The 20,647-nt window shown below is 53.1% G+C and overlaps 1 protein-coding gene across 1 annotated transcript in view; it reads right to left on the bottom strand.

The window, feature by feature from the left end:
• prom2 (prominin 2) overlaps nt 1-20,647 on the bottom strand; it is a 45,528-nt gene that overhangs the window by 3,645 nt on the left and 21,236 nt on the right. Inside the window, exons 12-23 of the mRNA XM_033013713.1 lie at nt 19,837-19,989; nt 18,649-18,772; nt 16,066-16,151; nt 14,945-15,029; nt 13,799-13,945; nt 11,794-11,865; nt 10,290-10,382; nt 9,168-9,221; nt 8,499-8,579; nt 7,367-7,435; nt 2,377-2,466; nt 1,314-1,423 (exon numbers count right to left, since the gene is read on the bottom strand). Of these exons, the coding sequence (XP_032869604.1) occupies nt 1,314-1,423; nt 2,377-2,466; nt 7,367-7,435; nt 8,499-8,579; nt 9,168-9,221; nt 10,290-10,382; nt 11,794-11,865; nt 13,799-13,945; nt 14,945-15,029; nt 16,066-16,151; nt 18,649-18,772; nt 19,837-19,989 (1,164 nt within the window). The remainder of the gene's footprint in view (nt 1-1,313; nt 1,424-2,376; nt 2,467-7,366; nt 7,436-8,498; nt 8,580-9,167; nt 9,222-10,289; nt 10,383-11,793; nt 11,866-13,798; nt 13,946-14,944; nt 15,030-16,065; nt 16,152-18,648; nt 18,773-19,836; nt 19,990-20,647) is intronic.

Raw genomic sequence — 20,647 nt, 5'->3', positions numbered from 1 at the left:
CTTCAGACTGAGATGCTATCTGACCCGTTGAGTTACTCCAGCACTTTGTGTCCTTTTCTGTAAGCCAGCAGCTGCAGTTCCTGGCTCCTACAGTGATTGTTTGTGAAGCAGGTTTCCTCATGTCTGAGGGTGCAGCTGTTGATCAGTAACTGCTGGAATCTCCTCTCTGGATGAGCTGGGCGTGTTATCGTGAACTTAGGCACATAGAAACACAGAAACATAGAAAATAGGTGCAGGAGAAGGCCATTCGGCCCTTCGAGCCAGCACCGCCATTCAATATGATCATGGCTGATCATCCCCAATCAGTACCCCGTTCCTGTTTTCTCCCCGTATCCCTTGATTCCCTTAGCCCGAAGAGCTAAATCTAACTTTCTCTTGAAAACATCCAGTGAATTGACCTCCACTGCCGTCTGTGGCGGAGAATTCCACAGATTCACAACTCTGCTCACTTCCTCATCTCTGTCCTAAATGAGGCCAACGCCTTATTCTTAACCTGTGACCCCACTGGCACAGATGGGACACTCCTCTCCTCTTATGAATTGTTAGTTTGTTCAGTTTAGTTCATCGTCACGCGTGCCTAGATACAGTGAAAAGCTTTTGTGTTGCCTGCTAACCAGTCAGCGGAAAGACAACACATGATTACAATCGAGCTGTTTACATTGTACAGATACATGATAAAGGAATAACAATAGACAATAGACAATAGGTGCAGGAGTAGGCCATTCGGCCCTTCGAGCCAGCACCGCCATTCAATGTGATCATGGCTGATCATCCTCAATCAGTACCCCGTTCCTGCCTTCTCCCCATATCCCCTGACTCCGCTATCTTTAACAGCCCTATCTAGCTCTCTCTTGAAAGTATCCAGAGAACTGCGCCTCGAGGGGAGATCCCAGACTCACCACTCTTGTGTGAAAATTTGGCAAGGTAAGCAGCAAGTCTCAGGGGGGTGTCCAAGCGAAGGAAGCTGCTGAAATTAGAAAATCGAACATGAAATTGGGCGGGTAGCATCGGCCCTCGGCCGCACGATAGATCAGGTGATCACCAATCAGTTATGCTTTTCCATACCTCGATCCCTAGCACAAGGCCAATCTAAAGCCTCTAAATATGCCAAAGAATCTCAATACACCTGTGGCGAGGTTCCGGATTCAACACTGGTAAAAAGTTTTTCTCTCGGTTTTAAGGATTACCCTGATCCTAAGCTGGACCCTTGTCAAACTTGTTACTGAACCTGCCTGGGAGAGAGGAGGGGACACCTAGCACGACACATTCAGGCTGCGGAGAATCAACCCCTCCACCCTCCTGACCGGGTTTACCTGCCGATTTCATTCTGGATAGTACGGTACTGCTTGGCAGTCTTCACTGCGAAGATGATGCTGGGGATGAGGAACAGGGTGCACCAGCCCAGGCAGAACCAGAAGGCATTCTGTGGGGGGAAGGAGGCAAGAGGTGGCATTACAAACGCATCACTCACAGGGTGCAGGCAACCTGAACAGCACCTTGTTCACACATCATGGGGTAGATGTATGTGGTGAGCTGCCAGGTGAGGCAGGCACTTTAACAACAACACACACTTGGACAGGTAATAATAATAATAATGGATGGGATTTATATAGCGCCTTTCTAATACTCAAGGCGCTTTACATCGCATTATTCATTCACTCCTCAGTCACACTCGGTGGTGGTAAGCTACTTCTGTAGCCACAGCTGCCCTGGGGCAGACTGACGGAAGCGTGGCTGCCAATCTGCGCCTACTGCCCCTCCGACCACCACCAATCACTCACACACATTCACACACAGGCAAAGGTGGGTGAAGTGTCTTGCCCAAGGACACAACGACAGTATGCACTCCAAGCGGGATTCGAACCGGCTACCTTCCGGTCGCCAGCCGAGCACTTAGCCCATTGTGCCATCTGTCGTCGTACATGGATAGGAAAGATTTAGAGGGATATGGGCCAAACTCAGGCAGGTGGGTCTTGTGTAGATGGGGCATGTTGGTCGGCATGGGCAAGTTCCTGTTACTGTTCTGTGTGGGTCAGAATTCCTAATATAATGACATGGACCATTTATTGAAATATTGACACATGGGCCAAATGTGGGCAGATGGAACTAGTATAGATGGGAGTCCCATCTTGGGCAAGTTGGGCCTGTTTCCTGGTCCGGGGGGGGGTCTAGTGTGGTCGGGGTAACTTGGTAAAATGAGGGGGAAGGTGAAGGTCCAGTGGTACCTGCAGTCGCTTGTTGCACAGGTAAGGAGGTGGGACTGGGTAGGTGCAGCTGCATGCCACCCACTGCCCGACCTGGCCACCCACTGCCCCACATCACCCACATGTCACCCACATGCCACCCACATGCCACCCACTGCCCCACATGCCGTACCCAGGGATCAATGATGTTGTCGCACGAGATGACGCGGATGTTGTCGATCAGGATCACCGCCGGTTGGCAGGAGAACAGGTTGTCCATAATCTGTGAAACAAACGTGGAATAAACCAACAGGCCTGGCTCTGGGATGGCACGGAATTCCCATTCCCTGGATCCTGCCCCCCAGATCCCAGTTTCGTTCAGTTCAGTTTTAATCTTAGTCACGTGTATCGAGGTACAGTGTGTGTTGCACTCCATCCAGTCAGCAGAAAGACAATACATGATTACTATCGAGCCGCCCACAGTGTACAGATACAGGATTAAGGGAATGACGTCTAGTGCAAGCCAATGCCAGCAAACTCGGACCAAAGATAGTCTGAGGGCCACCAATGAGGTAGATGGTAGTTCCCAGTGTGGGTGTGAATGCTCACTCTCCAGACTTGCCCAATGTCTCTGTGACTCACAATGGCCGTTGCCCAGACCCTGCCAGTGTTCCCCAGTGTGGCATAGAATGCCCATTGCACAGACACTGCCCCATTACTAAAGTGTGGGCCTGAACACACACTCACTAGATCCTTGCCTAACGTCACTGTAACTCCCAAAGCCAATTGCCTTAAACCTGTCCCAATGCCTCAATGTCACACGTTGTCCATTGTCCACTGTTCGTTGTCTGTTGTCCATTGACCACTGCCCCATTGTCCCACTGTCCACTGTCCCACTGTCCAACTGCCCCACTGTCCAACTGCCCCACTGTCCCACTGTCCAACTGCCCCACTGTCCCACTGTCCCACTGTCCAACTGCCCCACTGTCCCACTGCCCCACTGTCCCACTGTCCAACTGCCCCACTGTCCCACTGTCCCATTGTCCCACTGTCCAACTGCCCCACTGTCCCACTGCCCACTGCCCACTGTCCCACTGTCCAACTGCCCCACTGCCCACTGCCCCACTGTCCCACTGTCCAACTGCCCCACTGTCCCACTGCCCACTGCCCCATTGTCCCACTGTCCCACTGCCCACTGCCCACTGCCCCATTGTCCACTGCCCCACTGTCCCACTGCCCCATTGTCCCACTGTCCCACTGCCCCATTGTCCCACTGTCCCACTGCCCCATTGTCCCACTGTCCCACTGCCCACTGCCCACTGCCCCATTGTCCCACTGTCCCACTGCCCACTGTCCACTGTCCCACTGCCCCATTGTCCCACTGCCCACTGCCCACTGTCCCACTGTCCAACTGCCCCACTGTCCCACTGTCCCACTGTCCCACTGTCCCACTGCCCACTGTCCCACTGTCCAACTGCCCCACTGCCCACTGTCCAACTGCCCCACTGTCCATTGTCCCACTGTCCCACTGTCCCACTGCCCACTGCCCACTGTCCCACTGCCCACTGCCCACTGCCCACTGTCCCACTGCCCACTGTCCCACTGTCCCACTGTCCCACTGCCCACTGCCCAACTGCCCCACTGTCCCACTGTCCAACTGCCCCACTGTCCCACTGCCCACTGTCCCACTGCCCACTGCCCACTGTCCCACTGCCCACTGTCCCACTGTCCCACTGTCCCACTGCCCACTGCCCAACTGCCCCACTGTCCCACTGTCCAACTGCCCCACTGTCCCACTGTCCACTGCCCACTGCCCACTGTCCACTGCCCACTGTCCCACTGTTCACTGTCCCACTGTCCCACTGCCCACTGTCCCACTGTTCACTGTCCCACTGTCCCACTGCCCCACTGCCCCACTGCCCCATTGTCCACTGCCCCACTGTCCCACTGTTCACTGTCCCACTGCCCACTGCCCCACGGTCCCACTGCCCCACTGTTCACTGTCCCACTGCCCCACTGCCCCACTGTTCACTGTCCCACTGTCCCACTGTTCACTGTCCCACTGCCCACTGTCCCACTGCCCCACTGTCCAACTGTCCACTGTCCCATTGTCCCACTGCCCCATTGCCCACTGTCCATTGCCCACTGTCCCATTGTCCCACTGCCCACTTCCCCACTGTCCCACTGTCCACTGTCCCACTGCCCACTGTCCCATTGTCCACTGTCCACTGTCCCATTGTCCACTGTCCACTGTCCACTGCCCACTGTCCCACTGTCCCATTGTCCACTGTCCACTGTCCCACTGCCCCATTGTCCCACTGCCCCACTGCCCCACTGCCCCACTGTCCCACTGTTCACTGTCCCACTGCCCACTGCCCCACGGTCCCACTGCCCCACTGTTCACTGTCCCACTGCCCCACTGTCCCACTGTTCACTGTCCCACTGCCCACTGCCCCACGGTCCCACTGCCCCACTGTTCACTGTCCCACTGCCCACTGCCCCATTGCCCACTGCCCCACTGCCCCACTGTCCACTGCCCCACTGCCCCACTGTCCCACTGCCCACTGTCCCACTGCCCCACTGCCCATTGCCCACTGTCCCACTGCCCACTGTCCCATTGTCCCACTGCCCACTGCCCACTGCCCCACTGCCCACTGTCCCACTGCCCACTGTCCCACTGTCCCACTGCCCATTGCCCAGGTGTCCCACTGTCCCACTGCCCACTGTCCCACTGCCCACTGCCCCACTGTCCCACTGCCCACTGTCCCATTGTCCCACTGCCCACTGCCCACTGTCCAACTGCCCACTGCCCACTGTCCCACTGCCCACTACCCACTGTCCCACTGCCCCACTGTCCACTGTCCCACTGCCCCACTGCCCACTGTCCCACTGCCCACTGTCCACTGTCCCACTGCCCACTGTCCCACTGCCCACTGTCCCACTGCCCACTGTCCCACTGCCCCACTGCCCACTGTCCCACTGCCCACTGTCCACTGTCCCACTGCCCACTGCCCACTGTCCCACTGCCCACTGCCCACTGTCCAACTGCCCACTGTCCCACTGCCCACTGTCCCACTGCCCACTGCCCACTGCCCACTGCCCCACTGTCCCACTGCCCACTGCCCACTGTCCCACTGCCCATTGTCCACTGCCCAGTGTCCACTGTCCCACTGCCCCATTGCCCACTGTCCACTGCCCCACTGCCCACTGCCCCACTGTCCCACTGCCCATTGTCCACTGTCCCACTGCCAAATTGTCCACTGCCCACTGTCCACTGTCCCACTGCCCACTGCCCACTGTCCCCTGTCCCACTGCCCACTGCCCATTGTCCCACTGCCCACTGTCCACTGCCCCACTGTCCCACTGCCCACTGCCCCACTGTCCAACTGCCCCACTGTCCACTGTCCCACTGCCCACTGCCCATTGTCCCACTGCCCCACTGTCCACTGTCCCACTGTCCACTGCCCACTGTCCACTGCCCCACTGCCCCACTGTCCACTGCCCCACTGTCCACTGCCCCACTGTCCAACTGCCCCACTGTCCACTGTCCCACTGCCCACTGCCCATTGTCCCACTGTCCACTGTCCCACTGTCCCACTGCCCACTGCCCCACTGCCCACTGTCCTCTGTCCCACTGTCCCACTGCCCACTGTCCCACTGCCCCACTGTCCACTGCCCCACTGTCCACTGTCCACTGTCCCACTGCCCACTGCCCACTGTCCCCTGTCCACTGTCCCACTGCCCACTGCCCCACTGTCCCACTGCCCCACTGTCCACTGCCCCACTGTCCAACTGCCCCACTGTCCACTGTCCCACTGCCCACTGCCCATTGTCCACTGTCCCACTGTCCACTGCCCACTGTCCACTGCCCCACTGCCCACTGTCCCACTGTCCCACTGTCCCACTGCCCCACTGTCCCACTGCCCCATTGTCCCACTGCCCCACTGTCCACTGCCCCACTGCCCACTGTCCCACTGCCCCATTGTCCCACTGCCCCACTGTCCACTGCCCCACTGCCCACTGTCCCACTGCCCCATTGTCCCACTGCCCCATTGTCCCACTGCCCCACTGTCCACTGTCCCACTGCCCACTGCCCATTGTCCCACTGCCCCACTGCCCACTGTCCACTGCCCACTGCCCCACTGCCCACTGTCCCACTGTCCCACTGTCCCACTGTCCCACTGTCCCACTGCCCCACTGTCCCACTGCCCCACTGTCCCACTGCCCCACTGTCCACTGCCCCACTGCCCACTGTCCCATTGTCCCACTGCCCCACTGTCCACTGCCCCACTGCCCACTGCCCACTGCCCCACTGTCCACTGTCCCACTGCCCCTCTGCCCCATTGTCCCACTGCCCCATTGTCCCACTGCCCCACTGTCCCACTGCCCCACTGTCCACTGCCCCATTGTCCACTGCCCCACTGCCCACTGTCCCACTGCCCACTGTCCCACTGCCCCACTGCCCCACTGTCCCACTGCCCCACTGCCCACTGCCCCACTGCCCACTGTCCCACTGTCCCACTGCCCCACTGCCCACTGTCCCACTGCCCCACTGCCCCACTGCCCACTGTCCCACTGCCCCATTGTCCCACTGTCCACTGCCCACTGCCCACTGTCCCTCTGCCCCACTGTCCCACTGCCCCATTGTCCCACTGCCCCACTGTCCCACTGTCCACTGCCCCACTGTCCCACTGCCCCACTGTCCCACTGCCCACTGTCCACTCTCCCACTGTCCCACTGCCCACTGTCCCACTGTCCCACTGCCCTCTGTCCCACTGCCCTCTGTCCCACTGCCCACTCTCCCACTGTCCCACTGCCCCACTGCCCCACTGTCCCACTGCCCCACTGCCCCACTGTCCACTGCCCCACTGTCCACTGTCCCACTGTCCCACTGCCCTATGTCCCACTGCCCACTGCCCCACTGTCCCACTGCCCCATTGCCCCACTGTCCCACTGCCCCACTGTCCCACTGTCCCAATGCCCCACTGTCCACTGTCCAACTGCCCACTGCCCACTGTCCATTGTCCACTGCCCCACTGTCCCATGCCCACTGTCCCACTGTCCACTATCCCACTGCCCACTGTCCCACTGTCCCACTGCCCCATTGTCCCATTGTCCCACTGCCCCACTGCCAACTGTCCCACTGCCCTCTGCCCTTCATCTGTTGGTGCACAGATACTCACCATGGCTCGGACCCACTGCAGATACTGCCTGAAGTATTCCAACTGCCTGGTGGTGAGGCATTCACTCACCTGAAACAAAAGCACATGTTAGTAAGGAGCAGATGAACACGGCTACAGCAAGCAGTGTACAAGGCCACAACTCCACGGATACAGGCTGCAGTAACTCAACGGGGCAGGCAGGCAGCATCTGTGGAGAGAAGGAATAGGTGACGTTTCGGGTAAAGACCCTGCTACAGACTGAAGGGTCTCAACCCAAAGCTTCACCCATTCCTTCTCTCCACAGATGCTGCCTGCCTGGTCCCGCTGAGTTACTGCAGCATTTTGTGTCTACCATTATTGTAAACCAACGTCTACATTTACCCCCTACACACAATGTAAAAGCCCAGGTGTGTGAGCACGCACATTGCCAGTCTCACTCCCACCTGCACGTATCCACCTCCCTCTGCCCCTCTCTCTGTACCACCCCCTCACACCTCTGTCCCTTTCTCCAGATTGCTTCCATTCCCTTCCCCTCGCTATCTCAGGGCGCCAGAGACCCGGGTTCCATCCTGACCTCGGGTGCTGCCTGCGTGGAGTTTGCACGTTCTCCCTGCACCCGCCTGGGTTTCCACCGGGTGCTCCGGTTTCATCCCACATCCCAAAGATGTGCGGGTTTGCAGGTTAATTGCCCCCTGAGGGACAATTAATAGACAATAGACAATAGGTACAGGAGCAGGCCATTCCGCCCTTTGAGCCATTCAATGTGATCATGGCTGATCATCCCCAATCAGTACCCCGTTCCTGCCTGCTCCCCATATCCCCTGACTCCGCTATCTTTAACAGCCCTATCTAGCTCTCTCTTGAAAGCATCCAGAGAACCGGCCTCCACCGCCCTCTGAGGCAGAGAATTCCACAGACTCCCAAGTCTGCTTCACCTGCAATAACGCACGTCTTTGGGATGTGGGAGCATCCGGAGAAAACCCAGAGAGTGGATGGGGAAAGTGGGATAACATAGAACTAGTGCGAGCGGATGATGGCTGGTCAGCCTGGACTCGGTGGGCCGAAGGGCCTGTCTCCACGCAACATCTTTCAAACTACCAACCATTCTCCCTCGTTTTGCTTGTCTGACTTTATCCAAGTTATCACGACTCACATTTTTAATAAGATTTCTGGTGGTGGGGATGATCTGAGCCTGGGCCACATCAATGTTCTGGATGGTGTTGTTGATGCGACTCTGGAACCAAACATCACGTGAATTATTTAAAATAATATATTATTTGCTTCAGATTTATCATCCAACCAACATTATCCCACATACATTGTCATTAACGTCACACTATCTTTTCCACATCTCCAAGGACCTTAAATGGGGGGCCACCATCGACTCCATCGAAGGGCCGAATGGCCTACTCCTGCACTTATTTTCTATGTTTCTATGTTTCCACAGTCTAAAAGACCCAACAGAGGATGTACTTCCTGCGGCAGCTGAGGAAACACAATCTGCCACGGACAATGATGGTCCAATTCTACACGGCCATCGTAGAGTCTGTCCTCTCCATCATGGTTTGGCTCAGCCACCAAGCACAACATCCGGAGGCTGCAGCAGCTCTGGAGAGAAGGAATGGGTGACGTTTTGGGTTGAGACCCTTCAGTCTGTAGAAGGGTCCCATCCCTTCTCTCCAGAGATGATGCCCGTCCCGCTGAGTCACTCCAGCATTTTGTGTCTATCTTCAGTGTTGGCGAGGCTTCACAGAGGAAAAGACCTTCTAACGTGGCCCCCGGCAGGGAAGACCACCCCCCCCCCTCTGGATACAACACCTACCTGGACAATGGGAGCAAACGCTGCCAAATCCTGGAAGGTCCCGTTCAATCGTGCCTGGCGAGAAAAGTCAGCATTAACTCTGCGTACACAATCTCCACACGACAGATAACTCACACTCACACACACACACACACTCACACACGCACGCACACACGCACGCTCACACACGCACGCACGCGCACACACACACGCACACGCTCACACTCACACGCTCACACGCACACGCACACGCGCGCACGCACGCACACGCGCGCACACACTCACACACTCACACGCGCACACAGGCACACACACACACACTCACACACTCACAAACACACACACACACACACACACACAATGAAGTGGCGATAATCCCTGCCTGGCCATTTGCAAATCCCAGTGGTACAGCAACTGGGTCACTGCCCCCCCCCCACCCCCAATTATTGCGCTCCCCTTAAACTCCCCCAGTAACCGAGCCCCCTTTACACCCACACAGTCCCCACACCCTCTTTACACTCACACACCGAAGGACCCATTTCTCACCCTCCCTCTACACTCACCGGCTCCCGTTCCCCACACTTGGTTCCAGTGCGTTCCAGATTTGAAAGGTTCCCCTCTAAACCTCTTGCCCTATCTACCCAATCTATCGATGTCCCACATAACTGCGTACACCTCTGGCAACTCCTTCAGCCTCCTACCCCTCCAGGGAATGTGAAAGGAGCAGAATTAGGCCATTCGGCCCATCACTCCGCCATTCAATCATGGCTGACCTATCTCTCCCTCCTAACCCCATTCTCCTGCCTTCTCCCCATCACCTCTGACACCCGTACTGATCAAGAATCTATCTGTCTCTGCTTTTAAAGTATCCACTGACTTGGCCTCCACAGCCGTCGGTGGCAAAGAATCCCACAGATTCACCACCCTCTGGCTAAAGAAATTCCTCCTCATCTCCTTCCTAAAGGAACGTTCTTTAATGCAAGAGGTTATGACCTCATGACTTGGAATGAATGCAGCGGGAATTGGAGTAATGGGAGCACAGGGACAGAATTGCCGACTGATGGCACAAAGTTGTGGAGCAGTGGAGAGAGGGAGTGCCACAGACACACCTTCCCCACAGACAATATCCAACGTAAGACCCACCAAGTTCTGCCGCACTACTTCCAGAGATGTTCCGTTAATTAGGCGCAGACTCGCTGCATGTCCAGTCAAGGCAGCTGCGATTGCCAGGTTGCTCTGTTGGGAGAAACAGAAAGAATGTTCAGTGCTGGGCAAGACCTCAGATGGAGCATTAATAGAAACATAGCAAGTAGGTTCAGGAGTAGGCCATTCGGCCCTTCGAGCCAGCACCGCCACTCAATATGATCCTGGCTGATCATCCACAATCAGTACCCCGTTCCTGCTTTCTCCCCTTGATTCCCTTAGCCCGAAGAGCTAAATCTAACTTTCTCTTGAAAACATCCAGTGAATTGGCCTCCACTGCCGTCTGTGGCGGAGAATTCCACAGATTCACAACTCTGCTCACTTCCTCATCTGTCCTAAATGAGGCCAACGCCTTATTCTTAACCTGTGACCCCACTGGCACAGATGGGACACTCCTCTCCTCTTATGAATAGTTAGTTTGTTCAGTTTAGTTCATCGTCACGTGTGCCTAGATACAGTGAAAAGCTTTTGTGTTGCGTGCTAACCAGTCAGCGGAAAGACAACACATGATTACAATCGAGCTGTTTACATTGTACAGATACATGATAAAGGAATAACAATAGACAATAGACAATAGGTGCAGGAGTAGGCCATTCGGCCCTTCGAGCCAGCACCGCCACTCAATATGATCCTGCCTGATCATCCACAATCAGTACCCCGTTCCTGCCTTCTCCCCACATGTCAAAGATTGGCACAAAATGCTGGAGTAACTCAGCGTGACAGGCAGTATCTCTGGAGAGAAGGAATGGGTGACGTTTTGAGTCGAGACCTGCTTTCTCCCCCATATCCCTTGATTCCGTTAGCCCTCATTCACTCACTCACTCACTCACTCACTCATTCACTCATTCTTTCATTCACTCACTCATTCACTCACTCACTCACTCACTCACTCACTCATTCACTCACTCACTCACTCATTCACTCACTCACTCATTCACTCACTCACTCACTCATTCACTCACTCATTCACTCACTCATTCACTCACTCACTCATTCACTCACTCATTCACTCACTCACTCATTCACTCACTCACTCATTTCTTTTCATTCACTATCATTCACTCACATCCTCACATGATTCATTTTTTCACTCACTCCCTCATATCTTTTCATTCACTCCATTCACCACTCACATCATTCTTCATTCATCACTCACTCCTCACTCATTCACATCACTCCATCTCACATCACCACATCACATCACTCATTCTTTCATTCACTCACTCATTCACTCACTCACTCACTCACTCACTCACTCATTCTTTCATTCACTCACTCACTCACTCACTCATTCACTCATTCTTTCATTCACTCACTCACTCACTCATTCACTCACTCACTCACTCACTCATTCACTCATTCATTCATTCACTCACTCATTCACTCATTCACTCAAGTACCTGGGCCCGCCATTGTTCGAGATACTGCCGAGTCCATCACTCACCGGGTTTTGTGCTAAAGTATCCAGGCCGACAGCCAGACTCAAGAGATTATCTGTCAGATTCTGAAGATTTTCCTGTAAAAGACCAAAATGTGGCTTTTAGAACAGAAACAGGATAATCAAAAATGGACTTGAAACAAAATATCTTCACGTAAGGTTGTGGAGCTAGAACGAGGTCTGGCAGCCCACCATGCTGGCCAGCGAGCACCCACTTTTGTGTTGGGGGCTTTGTCCCAGTTATACAAGACGTTGGTGAGCCCGATACGTGGAGCCTTGTGTTTGACCGTGGTCCTGCAGGAAGGGTGGGTTAAGCTGGAAGGACTGCCCGGAAAATTCACGAGGATGTTGCCAGGACTCGAGGGCGTGAGCTACAGGGAGAGGTTGGGGCGGGCTGGGATATTATTCCTTGGAGCGCAGGAGGATGAGAGGTGATCTTATAGAGGTGTATCAGATCATGCAGGGAATAGATCGAGTGACTGCTCTGAGTCTTTTACCCAGATTAGGGGCATCAAGAACCAGGGCACATACTGTCGGTTTAAGGTGAGGTTTAATAGCAACCTGAAGGCCAAACTTTGCGAGGCTCATTTGAGATGATACAAATAGTTTAGCGAGATATTGGCTGAAACGGGCTGGTTGGTCCAGCAGAGGTGGGGCATCTTGGTTGGTTTGGACAAGTTGGGATGAAGGGCCTGTCTCTGTGCTGTGTGAATCCATGTTTACATCAATTCCACACTTATCAGATCGAACCCGGGTCTCTGACACTGTAAAGCAGCAATGACCTAACTTAATCTTATTGAGTGAACTATGGGCTGGCTGCACACTGCGCTCAATAAGATTAACGAGCTGGTGGTCTCGTGTGAAGGTGTCCGTGGAGATAGTGAGGCGGGAGGATCAGGAAAGGTTGGGTCATAATGCTGGCCTGGAATGTAAGGGTTAAACAGACTATATCAGCTAAAATGTTGCCAGCTCAATCACCGTTTACAAAATGTTAAATGGTCAGCTCAACATAGACTACAAAATCTTCACCAAACCCAAACCCAAACCAATTAGGAGCAGACGAGGGCATTCGATCCAATTTGTGATCCCAGCTACAAAGACAGATGTGTACAACAATTCGTTGTTCCCCCGCACAATTAAAGCACGGAATAGTCTTCACCCTACTATAGTTACCCAACCAGATGCAACTACATTTAAAGTAGCTCTTACTTCCCAATAACCCTTTCTGGCTTAAGCCCTCCCTCCACCACCTCCAGTTTAAATTCCATTTGGAATATTATGGAGGACCAAGAAACGGCACATTTCAAACCCTGCGTAGGAAAACTAGTAGATGATCTCGAAGACTGCTTGGGCTAAATCAAAGTGACCAGTGGATTGTGAGGCCACACTCAAGGTCACAGAGATAAGCTTTGCTTTTTCCCCAGAGACATCCACTGAAGATAGACACAACATGCTGGAGTAACTCAGCGGGACAGGCTGCCCTAACATTGGCCCGTTTCCTGTATCATCGTTGCTTTTTTGCACATCTTTCATCCATTGCTCTTTATCTCTCCACATCACCTTCTATATCTCCCGTTTCCCTTTCCTGTGACTCTCAGTCTGAAGAAGGGTCTCGACTCGAAACGTCGCCCGTTCCTTCTTCTCTCCAGAGATGCTGCCTGTATGTCCCGCTGAGTTACTCCAGCATTTTGTGTCTATCTTAGGATCAAACCAGCATCTGCAGTTCCTTGGTAGACAAAAGTGCTGGAGAAACTCAGCGGGTGCAGCAGCATCTATGGAGCGAAGGAAATAGGCAACGTTTCGGGCCGAAACCCTTCTTCAGACTGATCCTTCCGTCCTGGACAAGGCTACAGAGAAGATTTACGAGTTTTTTGCCAGGACTGGAGGGCGAGCTACAGGGAGAGGTTCGTGCCTTCTTCATTCATTGATCTGAATCATTGAATCCTGCGTATATTACGGTACCTGAATGGGAATGACCAGCCTGAAACCGAATGGCACGGTGGGGACTTACTGTGCCAATGAGACTGGTGTAGCTGGCTACTTCAATGATGTTGCTTTCAAAGGCCATCAGCTCTCTCCTGGAGGCGCTGTCCAGTAACACAACACTGCTTAAATCCACATTCAGCTGGTTTATGTTCTGTATAATGTCTCCAGAATACTGGGGTAAAGAAACACAGCCATCACTGTCGATGCCATCCCTGCTCACGGGGAAATAAAACACCAGCAAAACTCACAGTTCAGGAAATGCTCCCCCCCCACTCCCCCCTCCCCAATTTACATTGTTCACTAGCTCTTGACAGACACACAGAGTGCTGGAGTAACTCAGCGGGTCAGGCAGCATCTGTGGCGCTAAGGAAATAGGCAACGTTTTGGGTCGAAACCCATAAGGGTTTCGGCCCGAAACGTTGCCTATTTCCAGAAGGATTTCGGCCCGAAACGTTACCTATTTCCTTAGCTCCATAGATGCTGCTGCACCATAACTCAGCGGGTCAGGCAGCATCTGTGGGGAACATGGATAGGTGACGTTTCACAGAGTGCTGGAGTAACTCAGCGGGTCAGGCAGCATCTGTGGAGAACATGGATAGGTGACGTTTCACAGAGTGCTGGAGTAACTCAGCGGGTCAGGCAGTATCTGTGGAGAACATGGATAGGTGACGTTTCACAGAGTGCTGGAGTAACTCAGCGGGTCAGGCAGCATCTATGGCGCTAAGGAAATAGGCAACGTTTTGGGTCGAAACCCGTAAGGGTTTCGGCCCGAAACGTTGCCTATTTCCAGAAGGATTTCGGCCCGAAACGTTACCTATTTCCTTAGCTCCATAGATGCTGCTGCACCATAACTCAGCGGGTCAGGCAGCATCTGTGGAGAACATGGATAGGTGACGTTTCACAGAGTGCTGGAGTAACTCAGCGGGTCAGGCAGCATCTGTGGAGAACATGGATAGGTGACGTTTCACAGAGTGCTGGAGTAACTCAGCGGGTCAGGCAGCATCTGTGGAGAACATGGATAGGTGACGTTTCAGGTGGGGACTGATGTCAGGGGAGTGGGTGGTACAGAGATAGCATGTGGTCGGAGACAGTAAGACTGACATCTTTGCCCCAAAGTAGATAACATGCAGAGAATGATGAGCCGAGACACTGGTCATCAGAAGATTCTTACGGTGTTCACGTCCAGAAACTTCTCCAGGTCAGCAATCTGGCTGTTTGGTAGGAGGGGCAGCAGTGACTTGCCTTCTTCACAATGCCTAACCAAAGAAGAAACAAGAATGGGTGATGATTATAGAGTCATGGAGTCGTAGGCCCCTTCGGCCAAGAATGTCCATGCTGACCAAGATGCCCCGTCCCATATCAACAACGCCAGCATTTGGCCCATATCCATCTCCTATCCATATGTCTGTTCAAGTGCCTTTTAAATGATGTTATCGTACGCGCCTCGTCTACCGCCTCTCATTCAATATTCTCACTACCCACTGAGTGAAACATTTGTCCTTCAGGTTCCTATTAAGTGCTGGACTAACTCAGCGGGTCAGGCAGCATCTGTGGAGAACATGGATAGGTGACGTTTCACAGAGTGCTGGAGTAACTCAGCGAGTCAGGCAGCATCTGTGGAGAACATGAATAGGTGACGTTTCACAGAGTGCTGGAGTAACTCAGCGGGTACAGCAGCATCTATGGAGCTAAGGAAATAGGCAACGTTTTGGGCCGAAACCCTTCCGGGTTTCGACCCGAAACTTTGCCTATTTCCAGAAGGGTTTCGGCCCGAAACGTTGCCTATTTCCTTAGCTCCATAGATGCTGCTGCACCATAACTCAGCGGGTCAGCTAGCATCTGTGGAGAACATGGATAGGTGACGTTTCACAGAGTGCTGGAGTAACTCAGTGGGTCAGGCAGCATCTGTGGAGAACATGGATAGGTGACGTTTCAGTTCGGGGCCTTACAGCAGACTGAAGATGGGTCCCGGCTTGAAATGTCATCTAGTCCATTCCTGACTGAGTTCCTCCAATACCGCGTTTTGCTCCAGATTCCAGCATCCATAGTTCTGTGTGTGTACAATGTATTAAACACAGAAACAAAGAAACCAGGTGCAGGAGTAGGCCATTCGGCCCTTCGAGCCAGGTCATGGTATGATCGTGGCTGATCATCCAGAATTGCTGTCTCCTTCCTCCCCCCCCCCCCCCCCCCCCCCCTCTCTCCCTAACTCCCACCAGCCCACCCACACCAGGGACATTCCAGCCTGGCTTGACCATCACTGTCACTCTGCAGAGGTCGTAGATGACTGACCTGTAGAGAGAGGAGTAGCTGACTGACGAGTTGAAGAAGTTGGAGAGGTCGTACACGAGGTTCTGTCCAGCCAGCTCATCAATCACCTGCAGATAAACACAACATGTTCACACCTGGCAGTGTCACTGGGACAACCTGATCCCCTCACTCAGCTGCTGCCCGACTTGATTTATAGTTTTATATAGACCTTCACGTGGCCCGCCCTGTTTCAACAAATGCAATCAACCCAGCGTGCACAATCAGAAGATCAAACAGAACAAGTTGTCCTACAGCTTTAGGCTGAGCACGCCACAGGCAAGAAGAAGGGATAGATCACGGAAACAGGCCCTTCGGCCCACTGGGTCCACACTGACCTGCAATCCCCCACACTATCTCTACCCTACACACACTAGAGGCAGATGGCACAATGGGCTAAGTGTTCGGCTGGCGATCGGAAGGTAGCCGGTTCGAATCCCGCTTGGAGTGCATACTGTCGTTGTGTCCTTGGGCAAGACACTTCACCCACCTTTGCCTGTGTGTGAATGTGTGTGAATGTGTGTCAGTGATTGGTGGTGGTCGGAGGGGCCGTAGGCGCAGATTGGCAGCCACGCTTCCGTCAGTCTGCCCCAGGGCAGCTGTGGCTACAGAAGTAGCTTACCACCACCGAGTGTGACTGAGGAGTGAATGAATAATGCGATGTAAAGCGCCTTGAGTATTAGAAAGGCGCTATATAAATCCCATCCATTATTATTATTAATTCTTGCATTTACACCAAGCCAATTAACCTACAAACCTGCACGTCTTTGGAGTGTGGAAGGAAACCGTGGAATTCTCTGCCTCAGAGGGCGGTGGAGGCCGGTTCTCTGGATGCTTTCAAGAGAGAGCTAGATAGGGCTCTTAAATATAGCGGAGTCAGGGGATATGGGGAGTAGGCAGGAACGGGGTACTGATTGGGAATGATCAGCCGTGATCACATTGAATGGCGGTGCTGGCTCGACGGGCCGAATGGCCTACTCCTGCACCTATTGTGTATTGTATCTCAGAGAAAACCCATGTGGTCACGGGGGGGATGAAAAGGAGGCTGGTGGAGGCTCACAAAGAGAATACACAGTATTTGGGAAGAGAATTTAGAGTGATAGATACAAACTGTGGGGAAACAGGCCCTTCAGCCCAACGTGTCCATGCTGGGCAAGATGTCCTATCTAAGTGAGTCCCATTTGGCCCATTTCATTCATGATATTTTCTGAGTTGATTGGACAGCAAGCAAACAAAAGTTTCTCACTGTACCTCGGTACATGTGACAGTAAAGGGCCTGTCCCACTTACGCAACCTTTACCAGCGACTGCCCGCACCCGTCATAGGTTGCCGAAATTTTCAACATGTTGTGAGAGGTCTCCTATGGTTGTGAGAGGTCTCCAATGGTTGTGAGAGGTCTCCAATGGTTGTGAGAGGTTTCCAATGGTTGTGAGAGGTCTCCTATGGTTGTGAGAGGTCACCAATGGTTGTGGGAGGTCTCCTATGGTTGTGAGAGGTCTCCTATGGTTGTGAGAGGTCTCCTATGGTCGTGGGAGGTCTCCTATGGTTGTGAGAGGTCTCCTATGGTTGTGAGAGGTCTCCTATGGTTGTGAGAGGTCACCAATGGTTGTGGGAGGTCTCCTATGGTTGTGAGAGGTCTCCTATGGTTGTGAGAGGTCTCCTATGGTTGTGAGAGGTCTCCTATGGTTGTGGGAGGTCTCCTGTGGTTGTGAGAGGTCTATGGTTGTGAGAGGTCTCCTATGGTCGTGGGAGGTCTCCTATGGTTGTGAGAGGTCTCCTATGGTTGTGAGAGGTCTCCTATGGTTGTGAGAGGTCTCCTATGGTTGTGAGAGGTCTCCTATGGTCGTGGGAGGTCTCCTATGGTTGTGAGAGGTCTCCTATGGTTGTGGGAGGTCTCCTATGGTTGTGAGAGGTCTCCTATGGTTGTGAGAGGTCTCCTATAGTTGTGAGAGGTCTCCTATGATTGTGAGAGGTCTCCTATGGTTGTGAGAGGTCTCCTATGGTTGTGAGAGGTCTCCTATGGTTGTGGGAGGTCTCCTATGGTCGTGAGAGGTCTCCTATGGTTGTGAGAGGTCTCCGCTGGTTGTGAGAGGTCTCCGATGGTTGTGAGAGGTCTCCGATGGTTGTGAGAGGTCTCCGATGGTTGTGAGAGGTCTCCGATGGTTGTGAGAGGTCTCCGATGGTTGTGAGAGGTCTCCGATGGTTGTGAGAGTTCTCCTATGGTTGTGAGAGGTCTCCAAAGAGTCGTGGCGTCTTTCTGGTCGCCGCTGAATTTTCAACATGTTGAAAATGTTGGCGACCTATGACGGGAGCCAGCAGTCGCCTGTAAAGGTGGCTATGTTGTGGGACAGGCCCTTTATAAAGCTAAACCCTTGACAGGTTGTTGGGTGATGCAGCCAGCTGGTGGCTCGGTGGCTACTTGTAGAGTGATGTCTTGACCCTCTCCACCTTGACCCTCTCCACCTTGACCCTTGACCCTCTCCACCTTGACCCTTGACCCTCTCCACCTTGACCCTCTCCACCTTGACCCACGGGCGCTAGGAGCAGCTGTGACGAGGTCTCGCCTACCTGGTAGATTTCTCCGCTCTCCCACGGTTTACAGCCCAACGTCCGAGCGTTCCCTCCAACGTAGAAGGTGACAAACACCAGGAGAATGAGCAGCGGGGAGAAGATAAAGCTGAATCCCACGCCCCTGTTGGACAACAACACAGTCACAGTCTGCACAGCTGGACAATCATAAGGTGATAGGAGCAGAATTAGGCCATTCAGCCCATCAAGAACTCCGCCATTCAATCTCGGCTGATCTATCTCTCTCTCCTGCCTTCTCCCCATAACCCCTGACACCCGCACTAATCAAGAATCTATCTATCTCTGCCTTAAATATGTCCATTGACTTAGCCTCCACCAGTTGCAAAGAATTCCACAGATTCACCACCCTCTGACTAAAGAAATTCCTCCTCATCTTCTTCCTAAAGGAACATCCTTTAATTCTGAGGCTGTGCCCTCTAGTCCTAGACCCTCCCACTGGTGGAAACATGCTGTCCACATCCACTCTGTCGATACACGCTCGGTGCATGAGCGGAACTGGGTTTAACAGTCATACAATGGGGAAAGAGGCCCTTCAGCCCACTAAATCCATGCTAACTGTTATTCACCTGTTCTCAGTAATTCCATATCCCTCCAAACCTGTCCTATCCATGTACCTGTCTAACTGTTTCTTAAACGTTGGGATAGTCCCAGCCTCAACTACCTCCTCTGGCAGCTTGTTCCATACACCCACCACCCTCTTTGTGAAAAAGTTACCCCTCAGATTCCTATTAAATCTTTTCCCCTTCACCTTGAACCTGTCCTCTGGTCCTCGATTCCCCTACTCTGGGCAAGTGACTCTGTGCATCTACCCGATCTATTCCTCTCATGATTTTATACACCTCTATAAGATCACCCCTCATCATCCTGCGCTCCATGGAATACAGACCCAGCCTGCTCAACCTCTCCCTGTAGCTCACACCCTCTAGTCCTGGCAACATCCTCGTAAATCTTCCCTGAACCCGTTCAAGCTTGACGATATCTTTCCTATAATGCGGTGCCCAGTCTTTCTGCTGACTGGTTAGCTGGGAACAAAAGGCAATTCACTGTACCTCGGTACACGTGACAATAAACTAAACTGAAACTGACTGAATCCACACACGCCCTGGTCACTGCAATTGTGCCAGTGGCTGCTGTGAGTGTTCGTCACCTCTCCCGACACAAACTTACGCCATCAGGAAGTTAGCTCCGGACTGTGAACATGCATTGCTCCCGTAGGCGTCCTCCCTGGTTGCGATTCCTGCAGTTCCCAGGCCCAGCCCCATTGCATTGCATGCGATGATTAAGAGAATGATGCAACAGAGGACGATGCTGACGACCCACCTGCAGCAAAAGAAAGATTTGCATTTAGTTTATTTTGAGTTTAGAGATACAGCGTGGAAACATTCTGGCGATCCCCGCACAGTAACACAAGCACCACACACACTAGGGACAATTTACACTTACACCAAGCCAATTAACCTACAAACCTGCACGTCTTTGGAGTGTGGGAGGAAACCAAAGATCTCGGAGAAAACACACGCAGGTCACGGGGAGAACGTGCAAACTCCGTACAGGCAGCACCCGAGGTCGGGATTGAACCCGGGTCTCTGGCGCTGCAAGCGCTGTAAAGGGGCTGTCCCACTGCGGCAACCTAATTGACGAGTTTAGAAGAGTTTAGGAGAGTTTGAAAAAGTGTCATGTTGAAGACCTCCTTCAACGATGTTGAAGACCAGCTTCAACTATGTTGAAGACCAGCTTCAACTAGCTACAACTAACTTCGGGAAAATTGGACACCGAATTGTGGAGAGTGAAGAAGACCTCCTTCAACCTCCCTTCGACTATGATGAAGACTAGCTACGACTACCCTCGATTACCTACGACTAACATGCCGACCTACTACAACTAAACCTACGAGTAAAAAAAGTATCGATTTTTTCCATGGCGACCTTTATTCATTCGCGGGCATTTTTCGTCATGTTGAAAAATATGCCGCGACCTA

The sequence above is a fragment of the Amblyraja radiata genome, chromosome 39, assembly GCF_010909765.2.
Source record: "Amblyraja radiata isolate CabotCenter1 chromosome 39, sAmbRad1.1.pri, whole genome shotgun sequence".
In the NCBI taxonomy this organism is placed as follows: Eukaryota; Metazoa; Chordata; class Chondrichthyes; order Rajiformes; family Rajidae; genus Amblyraja; species Amblyraja radiata.
This window is presented reverse-complemented; position numbering and strand designations above follow the sequence as displayed.